Source organism: Dendronephthya gigantea, unplaced genomic scaffold, assembly GCF_004324835.1.
Source record: "Dendronephthya gigantea isolate DGI-Jeju-01 unplaced genomic scaffold, DenGig_1.0 000032F, whole genome shotgun sequence".
Classification (NCBI taxonomy): domain Eukaryota; kingdom Metazoa; phylum Cnidaria; class Anthozoa; order Malacalcyonacea; family Nephtheidae; genus Dendronephthya; species Dendronephthya gigantea.
In genome coordinates, this window is record NW_021163042.1 from 1,704,729 (window position 1) to 1,724,566 (window position 19,838).

Consider the following 19,838-nt stretch of genomic DNA (forward strand, 5'->3'; position numbering starts at 1 on the left):
TACTCACTACTAAGTGACACACTCTTAGAAGGAAATTTATTTCCTGAATATTGCCTTTCAGACCCCGTTTACACTAGAGCGAAAGTTTCCGGATTCATCACGAAAGCGGAATGTTTTAGTACCGGATTCATGTTGCTGTTTACACACGCAGCAACGAATCCGATAGAAAATGTACTCGGTTTTAAGCTGTATCCGGAAACTTTGAATCCGTAAAAGTTTGTGGAAACTTCGTATCCAGAAACATTTGAATCCGGAAAATTTTCTTGTGTAAACGCTTTGCACGACGAATCCGAAGAAATTCAAACGTGACGACCAAACAATTCTCCAAGAACAAGTAATGTGAGTGTAAACGGAGAAATCCGCATACAGAGACAACTAAAGTGTAATGTAAACACTTGACGAATCCTATACATGTGTGTAACAATGAATCCGGATAAATTTACAAATCCGGAAACTTTCGTTCTAGTGTAAACGGGGTCTCAGTCAGAACCGTAGGCCGTAGCTAGACTGCTGCTGATTGGTGCATGGAGAGCCAGTATATTCATTTATTCAATGTTTGCATATACCGAACAATCGCTTTCGAAGAATCAGTCAGGCATAAGACGAATTCATGAAGCTTCTATAAATAGGGCCAAGCTATTAACACCATTATTCCAAAACCTTTCAGTTGGCAACGATAATTCCGTGCCAGTGGAATCTGTTTAATAAGACTTAATTATCTGGATATTTGCAACCATAGCGATCATCAATGGCTTTACCTATCTGGAAATATATTTTATTACTGAATGTTATGTTTTGGTATCACCATACAAGAGCAAATCCACATCAGTCTAGCTTTCAGTCGACGGATAACGTTTCGCCCACTGCCCACCAAGATACAGGATATTTACTATCAGGTCAAAGATGTCGAACATCGTACAGAAATCTGACAAAAAAAACGATTTGCAAGATGTAAGTAAAATATGTCATTGCCTGCCTCATATTACACATTTAAAAAGTTCCGGTGCTCGTGTTTGAAAATTTTCATTCGTAAATCCCAAGTTCTAAGAATCTCAGTGTTTTGCAGCGAGTATCACGATGAATTAACTCAATGTTTAGTTTTTAACCAATGTTTAAAAAGACACCTTTAATATTTCTACCAAATATACACTGGCGGTCAAAAAGAACTGCTCAAAGCAAGTCAAAATGCTCTCAAATGAACGTAACCGTCCATCTAACATAGAGTAAATATAGACTAGATTAGATGCTAAGCTATATGGAAAATTATTATTTTGTTCACCCTCTTTTGGCCTTATAATTGATAACGGCCTTACACTGGTGTGGCATACTTTCTGTTAAGGTGGTCAAGTAATCTTAGTGGTTAAAAGAAATTCATCCTATGGACAATCTTTACAGCAACCCATAAACCATGGAGGCTTTATGAATTAATTCCTTTCTTGCACTATCCCCTTGACATTGTTCCATAGATTTCCAATAGGGTTAAGGTCTTTTTAGTGTGCAGGCCAATCCATTTTTGTCACTTCCTCTTCAGTCCTGAAACCATTATTAATTATTTGACTATCTTGGAAGTGTGGCAGGTTGCATAATATTATTGAAATATTGCTTGGAATGAGAGAATTATCCAAAATGCCTATGAAGCTGTCTCCTATATTCGCTTCTTTTTTATGAATTTGTATCTAAACAGTTCTTTTTGACCGCTAGTGTAAAATAAAAAATTGATTATCACGATTCCTGTTACATACGATAATAGCAACATTTGAGCAGTTCTTTTTGACCGCCAGTGTACTTTGAAACTAAGGGTTTGCCGTTTGAAAATATTAACTGTGATCAAAGAAGGCTTAGGGGCTGTTTACATGAGCCCGCTTACCCGATATTCAACGAAGCGTGAGATAAATTTGAGGTATTGAGATGAGCAGATAACACGATCCTGGCAATCGGATGCGCCCAAGAAAAACCTCTCTTTTTCGTAAGGTACACAGTGTACTTATTTGAATACTGAATACCAAGACTTCTCTGTTTCCTCTACAGTACTTGATGCCAGCGGTAAACAAGGCAGCGGTATTTACGGTGGGAACACCTTGTGGTATGGATCATACAGCGAATGCTCGAAATTATCACACTCTCAGTATTGTTGGACGCGTTTTCCTGGAGCCATATCGTTGGTTAAGAATAACACAGATGTAAGTATGCTTTCATCTTTCATACACATAGAAAGACCAACTGAAGATGATTACATGATCCATTAATGACTATTCGTACACTACATATGATGCACTAATTCGACGTGCGACTTGTATACTAAAGGCGGTGTTACATGATGCAGCTTTCCTTGCAACTTGCAATGAAATTCTACTCCTGAGGCATCTAAAGTTGACAAACACGAATATTTCTTGCAATCTGCCAACGTTTTCTTTCACGAATATTTCAACGCATTTTGGCATTTCGATCACTCTTTACAAATTAACATCCCTCAAAACTATGATATGCAAGTTGCAAGTAAAGTTGCAAATGCGCCAGACAAATTAATTGGACGAAAAACGCAGCAAATTTAATAGCGATTTTTTATCTTTTTTTTTTAAATTTCCCTCTCTTTTCATATAACATGGCAGAATTTGTCATGGCAGAAAAGGACCACTCACGATCACCTATTACATGGTTACCTAATTTTTCTCAAATTTCTTAAGACTCTCAGCTTTGAATGGGGCGTTTGTTTACCGGATATTTGTACTGGACAAGATGTTTCTGAAGACCTTGACTTCTTTCTGCGCAAATACAAAGGTAACTATTAGCTATATAATTATATAAAGCCAACCGAATCACATGTAAGTATACTGTCTGATTCATTTGCGTCCACCTTATAATATCCTGGGGAAAAGAGTTCTCGCGACGAAGAGCGTTTCTGCTGATGTCTCTGTAATGTGTATGATTTTTTCGCTATGGATGAGTTATTTTCGGAGAAAAGAGAGCTTGAGTATAGAAGAAGTCCTGGAAAATCGTATAACAACATCTATTTGGACCATTTGGTGTGAAATAGTCACACATCAAAAGTTCATTATTTTCAACCCATTCCTCGTGATCAATACATGTCATTATACGGACACTTGTTTTTAAAATATACATTCGAATTCACTTCATGGAGATGTGTGACAAAGTTTAATATAGGCCATAAATTTTTAATAAATCTTCACATTTTTTAAACAAAATTGATGTTAAACTTTAATCGTTCAAAATCAGCTACAAATTACTTGTAATATATATAGCAATTAAACGTCTGAACTTTTTTGCGCTACCCGGTATATTTTTGCATCCTTTGTCAAAATGACTGTCAATGCATGGTTGTCTTATTTATTGTTTTATCACTCATATTGACAATTGTCATTTATGACACCCCGTACTCCTCTGCATGCATGCGACGTTGGGTGACGACTTCTGAAACTCTTTCTGCAACCGGACGGATCTCTGAAGACGAATACAATTATATGCATATATATAATAACTGGTCGCATAGATAACTGTCGTCTTTCGTTCATTCTTAGTTTTGGATATTGTTAAACCTTTGGCGAAACCAATTGTGGAATGTGCAAAAGATCCGGAGTACACTTCATCAGTTGTGATAACAATGTATGTCTTTTCATTCCTATATATTCGCATCAATTTCATACCATATCACGAAGAACTATACAGTATATGGGATTAGAAAAAGAAAGAACATCTGATTTCTTCCTATTTTGAGATTTGCACTAAACAGTTAAATTAATTTAACAAAACCAATCCTATTCTACTGATATGAACGATTTTTCGCTGGAGTTTTGATGCCGGTAAAAGTTAACTAAGTCGTGCTGTGAAATTACAGGTCTAAATTATCTATAGTTACGAGGATACAACAATATGTAAAACGTTTAACTTTCTTCTGTATATAGCGTATTCTGTTGTATTTTAATTGGTCTGTGTCTCCTTGCGACTGTTGTTGATATTTTCCATCATTTAAACGACCCCCGCGAATCTACGGAAGTCATTGGCGATGGTGAAATCTCTTTGGACAAAAAAATGGACGAAAACTCACCTTCACTACCAAATGGATCTGATCAAGAAATAATAACTAAGAAAAGAACAGGAGGTTAGTACATATATCTTATATAGCTGCAAGCTGTATATAGCTGTATAGCTGTATACCCCACTTGGGGCGGGAATGGGGGAGGGAGTGTGGCTGGGGATCGAGTCTAAGTTCTGCTGACGAAATGGCGTTGTTTATTATAGTTAGGTCTTGTCATTTATCGACTTTTCCAGTGTACGCTATATTTATGTACGATATATATACCCCAATTTTCCCGACGGTCTACTATATATTGTGTTTTTATGGTAACCTAACTAGCGGGAGAAAAGCTTTATCCTTGAAGATAAAGGAGGGCACTATAGAGGCTTCATTTTATATTAAATCTTCTTACGTCTTTAGCCTTTAACGTCAAGGCGTTTCTTGAATCTTTTATTTTAGACAGTTGAGAAACCTACCAGGATGGTAGCTATAAACTGTGTTTTTCGTTAATGTCTTAGGTATCATCCTGTCCGTTCTCCATTGTTTTTCATGTCTACGAAATATTAAATTTATCATGAGTACAGATGTTGGAAAGAGTGATTTAACTTATCTTCATGGTATCCGAGTGATCTCTATGTTCTGGATTATCGGTCTTCATGCATTTAACGAGCTATTCAGTTTACCAATTGGTTAGTAGTCCAAACTCCAAAGCATCAATCATCATAAAATTAAATGAAAAGTGCCTTTGCAGCCAGGAACTCTGTATGTTATTGCTCTTCCTCACAGAAAATGAAGAGGATGCAAACAACATTATACGACGTTTCACATTTATGATTTTCGCCAATGGAGCCTTCGGAGTAGACACCTTTTTTTTCTTAAGGTAAAAAAGTTTTATATAATGTATATATCGCATTTATAATATAGCTACCCACTGCATATGAGCTATTCCGCAATCTGATTGGTCGAGCTACGCACCGTATATCAGCTCATATACGGTGGGTATCAAAACCAAAAAAAAAGCAAAATGGCTGACCGACTGAATTATTGAATTATCATTTTTAAGTAAATATGTATTAAATTCTTGATAAATACTTTTGTCGCTCAGCAAATGGTATTTGGCTATATTACAAAACAATTATAACACTCACTCTCGTCGTATATGAGCTTAAATATCGAGCATTTATCATGCATTGGAGAATTTATGCCAATAATTTAAAATTGTTTGAACCTCCCCCCCCGAGCCCCTTACGTCACTGGAGTCGTATACTTCAGCAACGCATTTTCGGCCGGAGGTATAGGACCCTGCCTGTCCATTTTGTGTTTGTGTCTATTTTATACGGATTGGAGACTTTGGAATCTGGTTTGAACGCATAGGCTGTGTCTTTTAAGTGTTTTACTTATTATCGGTACGACGATATGTTTCACTGGGATTGCTCGTTTATTCAGAAGAGTTGCCAGCATAAATCGTGTCGGTAACAATGATCGCTGCCGCAGGTTTATATAAAGGTTCCGTCATGATCACTCACTGCATGTAATTCTTGTAGTCACTCGTTACGGGTGTTCATGCACTCAAAACATCGAACACACATGCAGTCCTACTGATATGTAAAATGAAAGACGACGAGAGGTGTAAAACGCCCGGGTTTCTTGATGAGTGTATGTGGCGAGGTCGACCGAGCCAACGGGAATAAGTTCGGTGCTATCTTAATTTGGAGGCAATCGCACACCTATTCATGCATCAGTATCCAGTAACCTTTCAACGCGTCTCAACAAAAAGTATTAATTACAAGCCTATTTACTCTCCATGACATGATTCACAAATGATTTCTAAAAAGAGCAGTTTTTGGAACGTCTTTTTAATAAGAAATTCAAACATGAATGACATTTAGGGTAACGTAACATATTTACGTGTGTTTATCTCCTCATTTAGCGGCTTGCTCGTTATGTATGTTAACATTAAGAAGCAGGAGAGAAATCCTGGACGAACGAATTGGTTCAAATACTATTTTCACCGGTTTTGGAGGTAGGCTAGCAATTGGTTCGTTTTCACATCGGTAGACAGTATCTGTCATCACACAGAAATCACTAGTGTTTGTGTTCATGTTCTCCTCTTTAAGCCTCTTTCTATATTTCTTATTTTACTGTTTACAGGCTCACACCAACTTATATGTTTTTTCTACTACTTGTCGCAAAACTGTTGCCATTTTTTGGTGCTGGTCCTATTTGGTTTTCACTGCTTCCTAAAAGTTCAGCATGTTCAAGAAATTGGTGGGTAAACTTACTGTACATCAATAATTTGGATAAACTTGATGCTGAAGAGGTGGGTCATACATTCTGCATGCGGTCTGCAAAGTTTCATAAACGGTACAAACCAAAATAACTTAACGTGTGTAAAAAAATGTGGTGGTAATGGTACAGTTGATTCCTTAACGTATGCATGCGAGATCCGCATCATTGCTTTCGCCATCATTTTCAATTTTGATTTCCCTGCCATGCATATTCGTTCCCAATTCCCATGCTGTTTCTAAACGCGTGACTGCCACTCTGCTTCGCTGTCATATTCATCCACATTGTTTGTCTGGATAGTTTATACTGTGTGTATAATATAAATTATATATACTCAGACGAATATTGATCCGTGTCAGAAGGTCATTCGTCCATACGGATAATCCGTCAGGTATAGATCGAGCCAATAACGATTCGACAATTTGTACTTGGCATTTTTATTATTAATAGTTTCGTGCACTGATGTGGCATTGACCCTATTAATACTAGAGACGGATCATCCGTCGCATCATTAAACGAACGCATCTTTCCGCCGTCTGTTAGACCTGCTTTCCATTTACGCCGCGGTTTTAATACGCACGAACTGACGAACACGCACGTAAAAGTCTCAAATCGTTATATTAATAAGTCATATTTGAAAAAGCTATATAGGTGAATAAATCGTCTAGATAATTTGTCTTGTATTTATCCTCAGACGGGCCATTCATCAGATAAATCCGAGTTGTCGGTCCCATTAGATTTCGCCGATGTTTACGACTATTTCATTGAGAACAGGGGCGCACATTAGGGGATAGAGGGGGTTACATCCCCGCATCGTTTCTTCAAATTAATCCAAAAACCTGGTTCAGAGAAATGTATGGGATAAAAAAAATCGGCTAAAATCCGAGTCTAGATTTCCAAACTTTTTTTGAAAACATTTCATTTTCTGAAATTTTACATTTATTTGTAACAACCAGACTATACTGTGCTTTCATCGATTCACCAAGCCGAGCAATTTCAGTCCCTAAAATCATGCGCCAAAATTCTGTTTCCGTGGATCTTAAATTCAAAAATTTTTCCTCAAAATTTTATGCTTGAAAATATCGCCTTTCCCAATGCAAATGTCGGTCCCGGAACTCGTACGACATCCCAAAATTTATTGGATGCGCGTCCGTGAGAATCAGCTTGTGTTCGTAAATAAAATCAGGCCGTAACGACAGTGCTCATATCTGCGTCGCACATATTTAGGTTCGATTGTTTTTGTGTGTACCTTGAGAAAAATGCTTGTTATAACGCTTCATGAATCGTATATTACATTATAACAACAGTGCTCATATCTGCGTCGCAGATCGCACATATTTAGGCTCGAAGCGATTGTTGTTGTGCGTACCTTGTGAAAAATGCTTGTTATAACGCTTCATAAATCGTATATTATACTATTTAGATGTGTTTGGTACATACGTGGTATCTGGCAGCCGATATGCAATTCTTTGTTATATCTCCAATCTTTCTTTTCATTGCAAAAAGGTAAGATTATTAAAAACCCAATTCATGCAGTAAAAATATTGTTATTACCAGTGTAGTGATTCCAGATTGGGTCGATTAGATATAGTTCAAGAAATTTGGATTTGAGCGTCCGGACTGGTGTCTTTTAATTTCCTGTCTGGAACCTCAAGCTGCTTGTACCTCTTGAGTACGACTGCGAGAAATTTTCGCGATGGTCAAACTTAATACTGTTTGACGGCTAAATTATTATTATTATTATTACTCTTTTCTGACAAGAATGTTTATGAATATATGCCCCCCCCTAATTACCGTGCTTCCTTCGCCAATGGGGACGAGTTTAGCCAGTTTTGCCCACTCTGCTATACCGGCCATAAGCCTTGATCATGATGAACACTCCCTCCAGGAACTATAGTATAGCTCAGTGATTTTGCCTGATGACGTAAGCAAACAACTTGCGATATATCGCAAGTAAGTAATAGATACAGAGCCAGAACTAGGTGGCGTATAGTAATTTAAAAATATGGCGTTTTTTTGCACACGCATTCTTTATTAATACTGCTTTCAAAAATGTATATCATTTTTCAGATACCAAATTCGCCTGCTCATTTGTATGGTTGGTGTTGTTATTTTGGCTAGTATTATCACAACAGCTTCGTTAATCGCAGACAAAAACCTTCAACCATTTGGCATGCCAGCCACAAGGTATAAGCAATTATATTTAGCAATAATAATGGTACGTTATGCATGACATCACATGTAGGGCATCATAATCTGTACAGACCTTTATATATATGTATACGCTTTACTGTGACGTATTTTCAAAAATTTGATTTGCCGATTGGGTATTTTTTCCATGCACCCAGATTTATGAGCATGCTTTCCAACTGTGACATAATGCAACCTTTTATAAGGATCTATATACACCTACTTTTTTCAACAATGCATAAAACTATATATTTTAGTAATCTAAGAGTTGTATTGGGAAGTTCCAAATACTTCGAAGACGTATACGTGAAACCGTATTGCAGAATCCCGCCGTATGTGATTGGAATGGTCATGGGGTATTTCATCTACAAGTATTTTTCAACGAGATTTCAACTAAAGCGGGTGAGAAACTGTTGGACCGTTTGCAAAAAAACTTCGTCAGTCCGTTTTGGATTAAATGTCACTTCATTCCAAATTAAATATGGTTTCTCACATTCTCTACACTAATGCATGCATTCTAATGCCTGCTGTCTATTTCATGTCTATGCAATTCATCCATTCATTTTTGTTACTGTTAGAAATTTATCGCAATTTTGTGGATGCTGGCTGTATGTGTAGCACTCGCTGATATATACGCCCCATACAGCACAGTCAAAGAAAACCCCCGAATTTGGTCCAAGGGAGAAAATATTGTTTATGGATCATTGAGGTGGACCATCTGGAGCTTTTGCATTAGTTGGCTAATTTTTGCTTGTCATTACAACTATGCAGGTATTTATGAATATTACTTACAAAAATCGTGCTAATTTTGGTCCGAAATAAAATTTCTAACAGCGCGGGTACAGCGCATGCAGAGGCCGTGCCAAGATGCAGGCAAATCCAACATGCGTCAATTTAATTCAGTTGAGTCATCAGATAAAAGGTTGAAATCAAGATTTTATAGCACATTAGAGTCAATAAACAAGCTGACTTTTGCTCGGATAGATTCATAATTGCGATTATTGTTCTTTTCAGGTCCAGTTAAAATACTTCTCGCCGCAAAGTTCTGGATACCATTAAGTCGGATAAATTATGCTGCATTTATTATACATTTTACAGTTTTGAACGTTTTTACGTATAACATTGAAGTTCCGATTCATTACACAATATTTACATTGGTAAGCAACAAATTACCTTTATTATGTGAGACGGCGCAATAATTCTCCAGTTTGGACCGTAAGATTTTTTATCAAACAATATTGCCGTAAGTTATGTCGAATAAAACGATTCTTTGTATTGGAAATGCTATTTGCTGCTAGATTCCTGACATTAAGTCGTCAATGTTTTGGTAATTTGTCACCAACGCTATGGCCTATTTTTTTCCAGGTCTCCTGTTATCTTACTGCATTGGTATTGTCTTATGCGTTCGCCTTCATTCTCACTGTTGTAGTGGAATTTCCTTGCGCAAACCTTGAAGCACTGGTTTGGAAGAAAGTCGAGAAGAAATGAAAAGATTGTGTAAGGTCATGGGAAACGGCTAACGTACCTTTACAGTATTGTAACAGATCAATGTAGCCGTCAGTCATTCCCTTTATACCATATTACATAAACGTCGGCAAGAAATTTTTGACACGTTTCCAAACTTTTTATTGCTTTGTAAAGGGAAAATATCTCATTTACTGTGGGCGGAATGCTGGGCTGGAGATTGAACGCCCCGGAGTTGTAGTTTAAAAAGGCCCTGTTTAAAAGAGGTTTTCCACTACGTCCTCTTCGTTCCAGCGTGTGAAGCGCGTTTTGTTTTTTAGGCCTGACACGGCCGCATGAGCAGATTTTCAAAGGCCGCTTCACCCGCGCGGGCAAAACGAATGTAATGGGAAAGCCTTTACAGTATATTGTTCTTTACCACCCAATTATATATTAGACGAGTACATATAACCATGTCGGAATCAATACAGTTTCATGCGAACTTGAATTATTATCATAATGCGATTAAAATATGTATTGTATAAAATGTGTAATATATAATACACTGAAATGAAATGATTTTATCAAACAAGGGTAACTTTGGAAATAATTGAATATTCGTCTCATTCTAAAAACAATACGGCTATATCCCAGGATTGACGCTCTTGGAATCATGCAGTTGTGTAGAAAATCGTACAGCATAAAATTATAGGCCATAGCTTTAATGATTTCTGCCCGTAATAAGTGAAAAATACTCACTATGATCACATACATATATAGGATCACATACAATCATAATTACTGTTGTAAAAAACAACATATAATAATAAGATTTCCTTCTCTTCTTTCACTCACTACTAAGTAAGTCATGCATTCTTAGAAGGAAATTTATTTCCGGAATATTGCCTTTCAGTCAGAACCGTAGGCCGTAACTAGACTGCTGATTGGTGCATGGAGAGCCAGTATATTCATTTATTCAATGTTTGCATATACCGAACAATCGTTTTCGAAGAATCAGTCAGGCATAAGACGAATTCATGAAGCTTCTATAGATAAGGCCAAGCTATTAACACCATTCTTCCAAAACGTTTCAGTTGGCAACGATAATTCCGTGCCAGTGGAATCTGTTTAATACGACTTAATTATCTGGATATTTGCAACCATAGCGATCATCAATGGCTTTACCTATCTGGAAATATATTTTATTACTGAATGTTATGTTTTGGTATCACCATACAAGAGCAAATCCACATCAGTCTAGCTTTCAGTCGACGGATAACGTTTCGCCCACTGCCCACCAAGATACAGGATATTTACTATCAGGTCAAAGATGTCGAACATCGTACAGAAATCTGACAAAAAAACGATTTGCAAGATGTAAGTAAAATATGTCATTGCCTGCCTCATATTACACATTTAAAAAGTTCCGGTGCTCGCGTTTGAAAATTTTCATTCTTAAATCCCAAGTTCTAAGTGTTTTACAGCGAGTATCACGAAGAATTACCTCAATGTTAAGTTGTTAACCAGTGTTTTAAACCATGCACTTTTAATATTTCTACCAAATACTTTGAAACTAAGGGTTTGCCGTTTGAGAATATTAACTGTGATCAAAGAAGGCTTAGACTGGCGGATGCGCCCAAGGTACACTGTGTACTTATTTGAATACTGAATACCAAGGCTTCACTGTTTCCTCTACAGTACTTGATGCCAGCGGTAAACAAGGCAGCGGTATTTACGGTGGGAACACCTTGTGGTATGGATCATACAGCGAATGCTCGAAATTATCACACTCTCAATATTGTTGGACGCGTTTTCGTGGAGCCATATCGTTGGTTAAGAATAACACAGATGTAAGTATGCTTTCATCTTTCATACACATAGAAAGACCAACTGAAGATGATGACTTCTACACTACATATGATACATACACGTCATACATCAATTCGACGTGCGACTTGTATACTAATATTTCCTGCGATCTGCCAACGTTTTCTTTCACGAATATATCAACGCATTTCGAACACTATTTACCAATTAACATCCCTCAAAATGATAATTTGCAAGTAAAGTTGCAAGTAAAGCAAGTAAAGTTGCAACTGCGCCTTAAGCATGAAAAACGCAGCAAATTTAATAGCGATTTTTTTTTAAATTTCCCTCTTTTCATCTAACATGGCAGAACTGATTTGTCATGGCAGAGAAGGACCATTCTGTCCATTCATGCACGATCACCTATTACATGGTTACCTAATTTTTCCCAAATTTCTTAAGACTCTCAGCTTTGAATGGGGCGTTTGTTTACCGGATATTTGTACTGGACAAGATGTTTCTGAAGACCTTGATTTCTTTCTGCGTAAATACAAAGGTATCACATAGAAGTATATTGTCTTATTCATATGCGTCCACCTTATAATAATATCTTGGGAGAAAGAGTTCTTGCGACGAAGAGCGTTTCTATACTGGTGTCTCTGTAATGTATATGATTTTTTGGCTATATGGATGAGTTATTTTTCGGAGAAAAGAGAGCTTGAATAGCAGAAGTCCTCAAATAATTCGTCACAACATCTATTTGGAGTGAAATAGTCACACATTAAAAGTTCATTATTTTCATTCCATTGCTCGTGATCAATACATGTCATTATGCGGACACTCCTTTAATATACATTCGAACTTCATGGAGATGTGTGACAAAGTTCTAACATTTATCAAAACCGTTTAATATAGGCCATAAATTTTTACCAAATCTTCACATTTTTGAAACAAAATTGATGTTAAACTTTAATCGTTCAAAATCAGCTACTATTTACTCGAGCGGCTAAGCTGATAAGCATGTTGCATCCTTTGTCAAAATGATTGTCAATGCATGGTTGTCTTATTTATTGTTTTATCACTCATATCAACGAATGTCATTTATGACACCCCGTACTCCTCTGCATACATGCGACGTTGTGTGACGACTTCTGAAACACTCTTTCTGCAACCGGACAGATCTCTGAAGACGGATACAATTATATGCATATATATAATAACTGGTCGTGTAGATAACTGTCGTCTTTCGTTCATTCTTAGTTTTGGATATTGTTAAACCTTTCGCGAAACCAATTGTGGAATGTGCAAAAGATCCGGAGTACACTTCATCAGTTGTGATAACAATGTATGTCTTTTCATTCCTATATATTCGCATCAATTTCATACCATATCACGAAAAACTATACATTATATGGGATTAGAAAGAGAAAGAACATCTGATTTCTTCCTATTTTGAGATTTACACTAAATTGTTAAATTAATTTAACAAAACTAATCCTATTCTATACTGATATGAACGATTTTTCGCTGGAGTTTTGATGTAAAAGTTGACTAAGTCGTGCTGTGAAATTACAAGTCTGAATTATCAGTTATAGTTAGGAGGATACAACAATATGTAAAACGTTTAACTTTCTTCTATATATAGCGTATTCTGTTGTATTTTAATTGGTCTGTGTCTCCTTGCGACCGTTGTTGATATTTTCCATCATTTAAACGACCCCCGCGAATCTACGGAAGTCATTGGCAATGGTGAAATCTCTTTGGACAAAAAAATGGACGAAAACTCACCTTTACTACCAAATGGATCTGGTCAAGAAATAATAACTAAGAAAAGGACAGGCGGTTAGTATAATATATATCTTACATAGCTGCAAGCTGTATATAGCTGTATAGCTGTATACCCCACTTGGGGCGGGAATGAGGGAAGGGTGTGGCTAGGGATCGAGTCTAAGTTTTGCCGACGAAATGGTGTGGTTTATTATAGTTAGGCCTTGTCATTTATCGACTCTTCCAGCTAGTGTACAATATCTTTATCTACGATATATATACCCCAATCTTTCCGAAGGTCTACAGTATATATGGTGTTATTATGTAACCTAACCAGCGGGAGAAAAGCTTTATCCTTGAAGATAAAGGAGAGCACTATACAGGCTTCATTTTATATCCGGCAAATCTTCTTACTTTTTTCAGTACGTTTTAACGTCAAGGCGTTTCTTGAATCTTTTATTTTAGGCAGTTGAGAAATCTACCAGGATGGTAGCTATAAACTGTATTTTTCGTTAATGTCTTAGGTATCATCCTGTCCGTTCTCGATTGTTTTTCATGTCTGCGAAATATTAAATTCATCATGAGTACAGATGTTGGAAAGAGTGATTTAACTTATCTTCATGGTATCCGAGTGATCTCTATGTTCTGGATTATCGGTCTTCATGCATTTAACGAAATATTCAGTTTACCAATTGGTTAGTACTCCAGACTCCAAAGCATTAAATGATCAGTGCCTTTGCAGCCAAGAACTCTGTATGTTATTGCTCTTTCTCACAGAAAATGAAAAGGATGCGAACAACATTATCCGACGATTCACATTTATGATTTTCACCAATGGAGCCTTCGGAGTAGACACATTTTTTCTCTTGAGGTAAGAAAGTTTTATATAATGTATACATCGCATTTATAATATAGCTACTCACTGTATATGAGCTATTCCGCAATCTAAGTGTTTTACTTATTATCGGTATACGACGACATGTTTCACTGGGTTTGCTAGTTTATTCAGATGAGTTGCCAGTATATAATCGTGTCGGTAACCATGATCGCTGCCGCTGGTTTATAAAGGCAACCTCATGATCACTCACAGTAATTCTTGTAGTCACTCGTTACGGGTGTTCATGCATACTCAAAACATCGAACACACATGCAGTTCTTCTGAAATGTAAAATGAAAGACGACGAGAGGCGTAAAACACCCGGGTTTCTTGATGAGTGTATGTAGCGAGATCGAATGAGCCAGCTCGGTGCCATCTTAATTTGGAGGCAATCCCACACATCGAATTTTTGAGCAAAATTCCAGTCTTAGTTTATAATTCGTATATATATTTCCGAGCGTAAAACTAGATCAATCCCAGTTCCCATTTTACCCCATTCAGGACTCTCTCACATGTCTATGCATTCCTATTCATGCATCAATATCCAGTAACCTTTCAACGAGTCTCAACAAAAAGTATTAATTACAAGCCTATTTACTCTCAATGACATGATTCACAAACGATTTCTAAAAAGAGCAGTTTTTGGAACGTCGCATTAATAAGAAATGCTACCATGACTGAAATGTAGGGTAACGTAAAAAATTCACGTAAGTTCATCTCCTCCTTTAGCGGCTTGCTCGTTATGTATGTTAACATTAAGAAGCAGGAGAGAAATCCTGGACGAACGAATTGGTTCAAATACTATTTTCACCGGTTTTGGAGGTAGGCTAGCAATTGGTTCGTTTTCACATGTAACAGTATCTGTCATCACACAGAAATCATCAGTGTTTGTATTCATGTTCTCCTCTTTAAAGTTATTCCTATTTCTTATCTTACTGTTTACAGGCTCACACCAACTTATATGTTTTTTCTACTACTTGTCGCAAAACTGTTGCCATTTTGTGGTGCTGGTCCTATTTGGTTTTCACTGCTTCCTAAAAGTTCAGCATGCTCAAGAAATTGGTGGGTAAACTTACTGTACATCAATAATTTGGATAAACTTGATGCTGAAGAGGTGGGTTATACATTCTGCATGCGGTCTGCAAAGTTTCATAAACGGTAGAAATTAAAATAACTTAACGTGTGTAAAAAGATGTGGTGGTAATGGTATAGTTGATTCCTTAACGTATGCATGCGAGATCCCATAAATAATCTTTTCTGATTTAAATGCATGCTTCACTAATTACATTTTTGCCATCATTTTGAATTTGGATTTCCCTGCCGTGCATATTCATTCCCAATTCCCGTGCAGTTTCTAAACGTGACTGCCACTCTGCTTCGCTGTCATATTCATCCACATTGTTTGTCTGGATAGTTTATACTGTGTGTATAATATAAATTATATATACTCAGACGAATCATGATCTGTCAGAGGGATTTATTGATAGTTTCGTGCACTGATGTTGCATTGGCCCTATTATCACTAGGGATGGATCATCCGTCGCATCATTCGACGAACGCATCTTTCCGTCAACGAGATTTCCACTAGACGAATTAACGCATTAGAGCTGCAGCTGCTTCCCACTTACGCCGCGTTTTTCATACGCACTAACACGCACGTAAAAGTCTAAATCGTTATATTGATAAGTCATATTTGAAAAAGCTCTTTTGTTTATATTCAGACGGGCCATTCATCAGATAAATCAGTTTTGTCGGTCCTATTAGATTTCGCCCATGTTTACGACTATATAATTGAGAACAAGTGCGCATATTAGGGGATAGAGGGGGTTACATTCCCATCGTTTCTTCAAATTAATCCAAAAACCTGGTTCGGAGAAATGTATGGGATAAAAAAATCCGAGTCTAGATTCCCCAACTTTTTTTGAAAACATTTCATGCTCTAAAATTTTACATTTATTTGTAACAACCAGACTATACTGTTCACCAAGCCGAGCAATTTCAGTCCCTAAAATCATGCGCCTAAATTCGGTTTCCGTGGGTCGTAAATTCAATCCTCCTCAAAAAATTCTTCCTCAAAATTTTATGCTTGAAAATATCGCCTTTTCCAATGCAAATGTCGGTCCCGGAACTCCACGACATCCCAAAATTTATTCGATGTGCCTCTGCGTCCCTGAGAATCAGCCTGCTCATATCTGCGTCGCACATATTTAGGTTCGAAGCGATTGTTTTTGTGCGTACCTTGTGAAAAATGCTTATTATAACGCTTCATGAATCGTATATTATACCATTTAGATGTGTTTGGGACATACATGGTATCTGGCAGCCGATATGCAATTCTTTGTCATATCGCCAATCTTTCTTTTTATTGCAAAAAGGTAAGGTGTTATTACCAATGTAGTGATTCCAGATTGGGTCGATTGGAAATATATAGTTCAGGAAATTTGGATTTGAGCGTCCGGATGGCTGACTTTTAATTTCCTGCCTGGAACCTCAAGCTGCTTGTACCTCTTGACTACGACTGCGAGAAATCAGTTTCGCGATGGTGAAACTTAATACTGTCAGTTGACGGCTAAATTATCAGTATTATTATTATTATACTCTTCTAACGAGAATGTTTATGAATATGTGCCCCCCCTAACTATCGTACTCCCTTCGCCAATGGGGACGAGTTTTGCCAGTTTTGCCCACTGAGCTATACCGGCCATAGTCTCTGATGATGACGAGCACTCCCTTCAGGAACTATAGTATACCTCAGTGGTTTTGCCTGATGGCGTAAGCAAACAACTTGCGATAACGCACAGAGTAAGTAATAAGAAATAAGTAAACTAGGTGGCGTATAGTAATTTAAAAATATGGCGTTTTTTGTACACGCTTTTTTTATTAATATTGCTTTCAAAAAAGTATATCATTTTTCAGACACCAAATTCGCCCGCTCATTTGTATGGTTGGTGTTGTTATTTTGGCTAGTATTATCACAACAGCTTCGTTAATCGCAGACAAAAACCTTCAACCATTTGCCATGCCAGCCACAAGGTATAACCAATTATATTTAGCAATAATAATGGTACATAATGCATGACGTCACATGTAGGGATAATAATCTGTATAGACCTTTATATATACGCTTCACTGTGACGTATTTTCAAGAATTTGATTTGCCGATTGGGTCTTTTCTCCATGCACCCAGATTTACGAGCATGCTTTCCAACTGTCATAATGCAGCCTTTTATAAAGATCTATGTACACCTACTTTTTTCAACAATGCATAAAACTATACATTTTAGCAATTTAAGACCTGTATTCGGAGGTTCGAAATACTTCGAAGACGTATACGTGAAACCGTATTGCAGAATACCGCCGTATGTGATTGGAATGGTCATGGGGTATTTCATCTACAAGTATTTTTCAACGACATTTCAACTAAAGCGGGTGAGAAACTGTTGGACCGTTTGCAAAAAACTTCGTCAGTCCGTTTACGATGAAATGTCATTCATTCCAAATCTATATGGTTTCTCACATTCTCTACACTAATGCATGCATTCTATAAATGCTTGCTGTCTATTTCAGGTCTATGCAATTCATCTATTTATTCTTGTTACTGTTAGAAATTTATCGCAATTTTGTGGATACTGGCTGTATGTGTAGCACTCGCTGTTATATACGCCCCATACAGCGCAGTCAAAGAAAACCCCCGAATTTGGTCCAAGGGAGAAAATGTTGTTTATGGATCATTGAGGTGGACCATCTGGAGCTTTTGCATTAGTTGGCTAATTTTCGCTTGTCATTACAACTATGCAGGTATTCATAAATATTACTTACAAAAATCGTGCTAGTTTTGGTACGAAATAAAATTCCTAACAGCAGGTCCAGCGCATGCAGAGGCCGTGCCAAGATGCAGGTAATCCAACATGAGTCAATTTAATTCAGTTGAGTCATCAGATAAAAGGTTGAAATCAAGATTTTATAGCACATTAGAGTCAATAAACAAGCTGACTTTTGCTCGGATAGATTCCTAATTGCGATTATTGTTCTTTTCAGGTCCAGTTAAAACACTCCTCGCCGCAAAGTTCTGGATACCATTAAGTCGGATAAATTACGCTGCATTTATTATACATTTTACAGTTTTGGATGTTTTTACGTATAACATTGAAGTTCCGATTCATTACACAGTATTTTCATTGGTAAGCAACAAATTACCTTTATTACGCGACACAGCGCAATAATTCTCCAGTTTGGACCGTAAGAGTTTTTATCAAACAATATTGCCGTAAGTTATGTTGAATAAAACGATTCTTTGTATTGGAAATGCTATTTGCTGCTAGATTCCTGACATTAAGTCGTCAATGTTTTGGTAATTTGTCACCAACACTATGGCTTATTTTTTTCCAGGTCTCCTTTTATCTCACTGCATTGGTACTGTCTTATGCGATCGCCTTCATTCTCACTGTTGTAGTGGAATTTCCTTGCGCAAACCTTGAAGCACTGGTTTGGAAGAAAGTCGAAAAGAAATGAAAAGATTGTGTAAGGTCATGGGAAACGGCTAACGTACCTTTACATTATTGTAACAGATCAATGTAGCCATCAGTCATTCCCTTTATACCATATTATATAAACGTTGGGAAGAAATTTTTGACACGTTTCCTAACTTTTTATTGCTTTGTAAAGGGAAAGTATCTCATTTACTGTGGGCGGAATGATGGGCTGGGGATCGAACGCCCCCGAGTTGTAGTTTAAAAAGGCTCTGTTTAAAGGAGCTTTTCCACTACGTCCTCTTCGTTGCAGCGTGTGAAGCGCGTTTTGTTTTTTAGGCCTGAAACGGCCGCATGAGCAGATTTTCAAAGGCCGCTTCACCCGCGCGGGCAAAACGAGTGTAATGGAGAAGCCTTTACAGTATATTCACTATATTATTCTTTACTACTCATTATATATTTGACGAGTACATATAACCATGTCGGACTGAATACAGTTTCATGCGAACTTTAATTAACATCATGTTGCGGTTAAAAAATGTATTGTATAAAATATGTAATATATATAATACAAAGTGAAATGATTTCATCAAACAAGGTAAACTTTGGGAAGAATTAAATATTCGTCTCATTCTAAAAACAACCGGGACATGTCCGCCTATACGGCTATACCCCAGGATTGACGCTCTTGGAATCATGCACTGAGTTGTGTAGAAAATCGTACAATCGAAAACCGTAATACCCAGTGGACATCGGGCATCCACTGTACAACACGTCTTCCGGAATTCCGAGATTGTTTTAAAGACTTAAAGTGCGAGCGTTGGACAAGGGAGCAATGGACTCGTATGGTCTATGCATATGGTCATGCAGTGCCAGGCTCGGGGAACGAGATTGCATGAACTGAACTGAACAGTGAGTCTGTGACTTTCTTTACTTCTTGTTTCAGTCTTTCAGACTTCGCTTCCGT

The 19,838-nt window shown here is 37.3% G+C and overlaps 2 protein-coding genes across 2 annotated transcripts; both read left to right on the forward strand.

The window, feature by feature from the left end:
* LOC114524890 (nose resistant to fluoxetine protein 6-like) lies at positions 1 to 10,474 on the forward strand. The gene is made up of 15 exons (XM_028546104.1): positions 1 to 951; positions 2,029 to 2,180; positions 2,685 to 2,778; positions 3,537 to 3,621; positions 3,921 to 4,117; positions 4,552 to 4,722; positions 4,820 to 4,913; positions 5,964 to 6,056; positions 6,185 to 6,353; positions 7,743 to 7,825; positions 8,390 to 8,506; positions 8,767 to 8,911; positions 9,088 to 9,280; positions 9,524 to 9,666; positions 9,875 to 10,474. Exons 5-15 carry the CDS (start codon positions 4,048 to 4,050, stop codon positions 9,995 to 9,997), a joined length of 1,401 nt encoding a protein of 466 aa, XP_028401905.1. The 5' UTR covers positions 1 to 951; positions 2,029 to 2,180; positions 2,685 to 2,778; positions 3,537 to 3,621; positions 3,921 to 4,047; the 3' UTR covers positions 9,998 to 10,474.
* Positions 10,475 to 10,561: 87 nt separating this feature from the next.
* Positions 10,562 to 19,398, forward strand: LOC114524889 (O-acyltransferase like protein-like). Its single transcript, XM_028546103.1, has 15 exons — positions 10,562 to 11,329; positions 11,651 to 11,802; positions 12,221 to 12,314; positions 13,019 to 13,103; positions 13,404 to 13,600; positions 14,050 to 14,220; positions 14,303 to 14,396; positions 15,132 to 15,224; positions 15,348 to 15,516; positions 16,695 to 16,777; positions 17,319 to 17,435; positions 17,687 to 17,831; positions 18,008 to 18,200; positions 18,441 to 18,583; positions 18,792 to 19,398. The coding sequence occupies exons 1-15, from the start codon at positions 11,128 to 11,130 to the stop codon at positions 18,912 to 18,914; spliced, it is 2,061 nt and encodes a 686-aa protein (XP_028401904.1). The 5' UTR covers positions 10,562 to 11,127; the 3' UTR covers positions 18,915 to 19,398.
* The last annotated feature ends 440 nt before the right edge of the window (positions 19,399 to 19,838 follow it).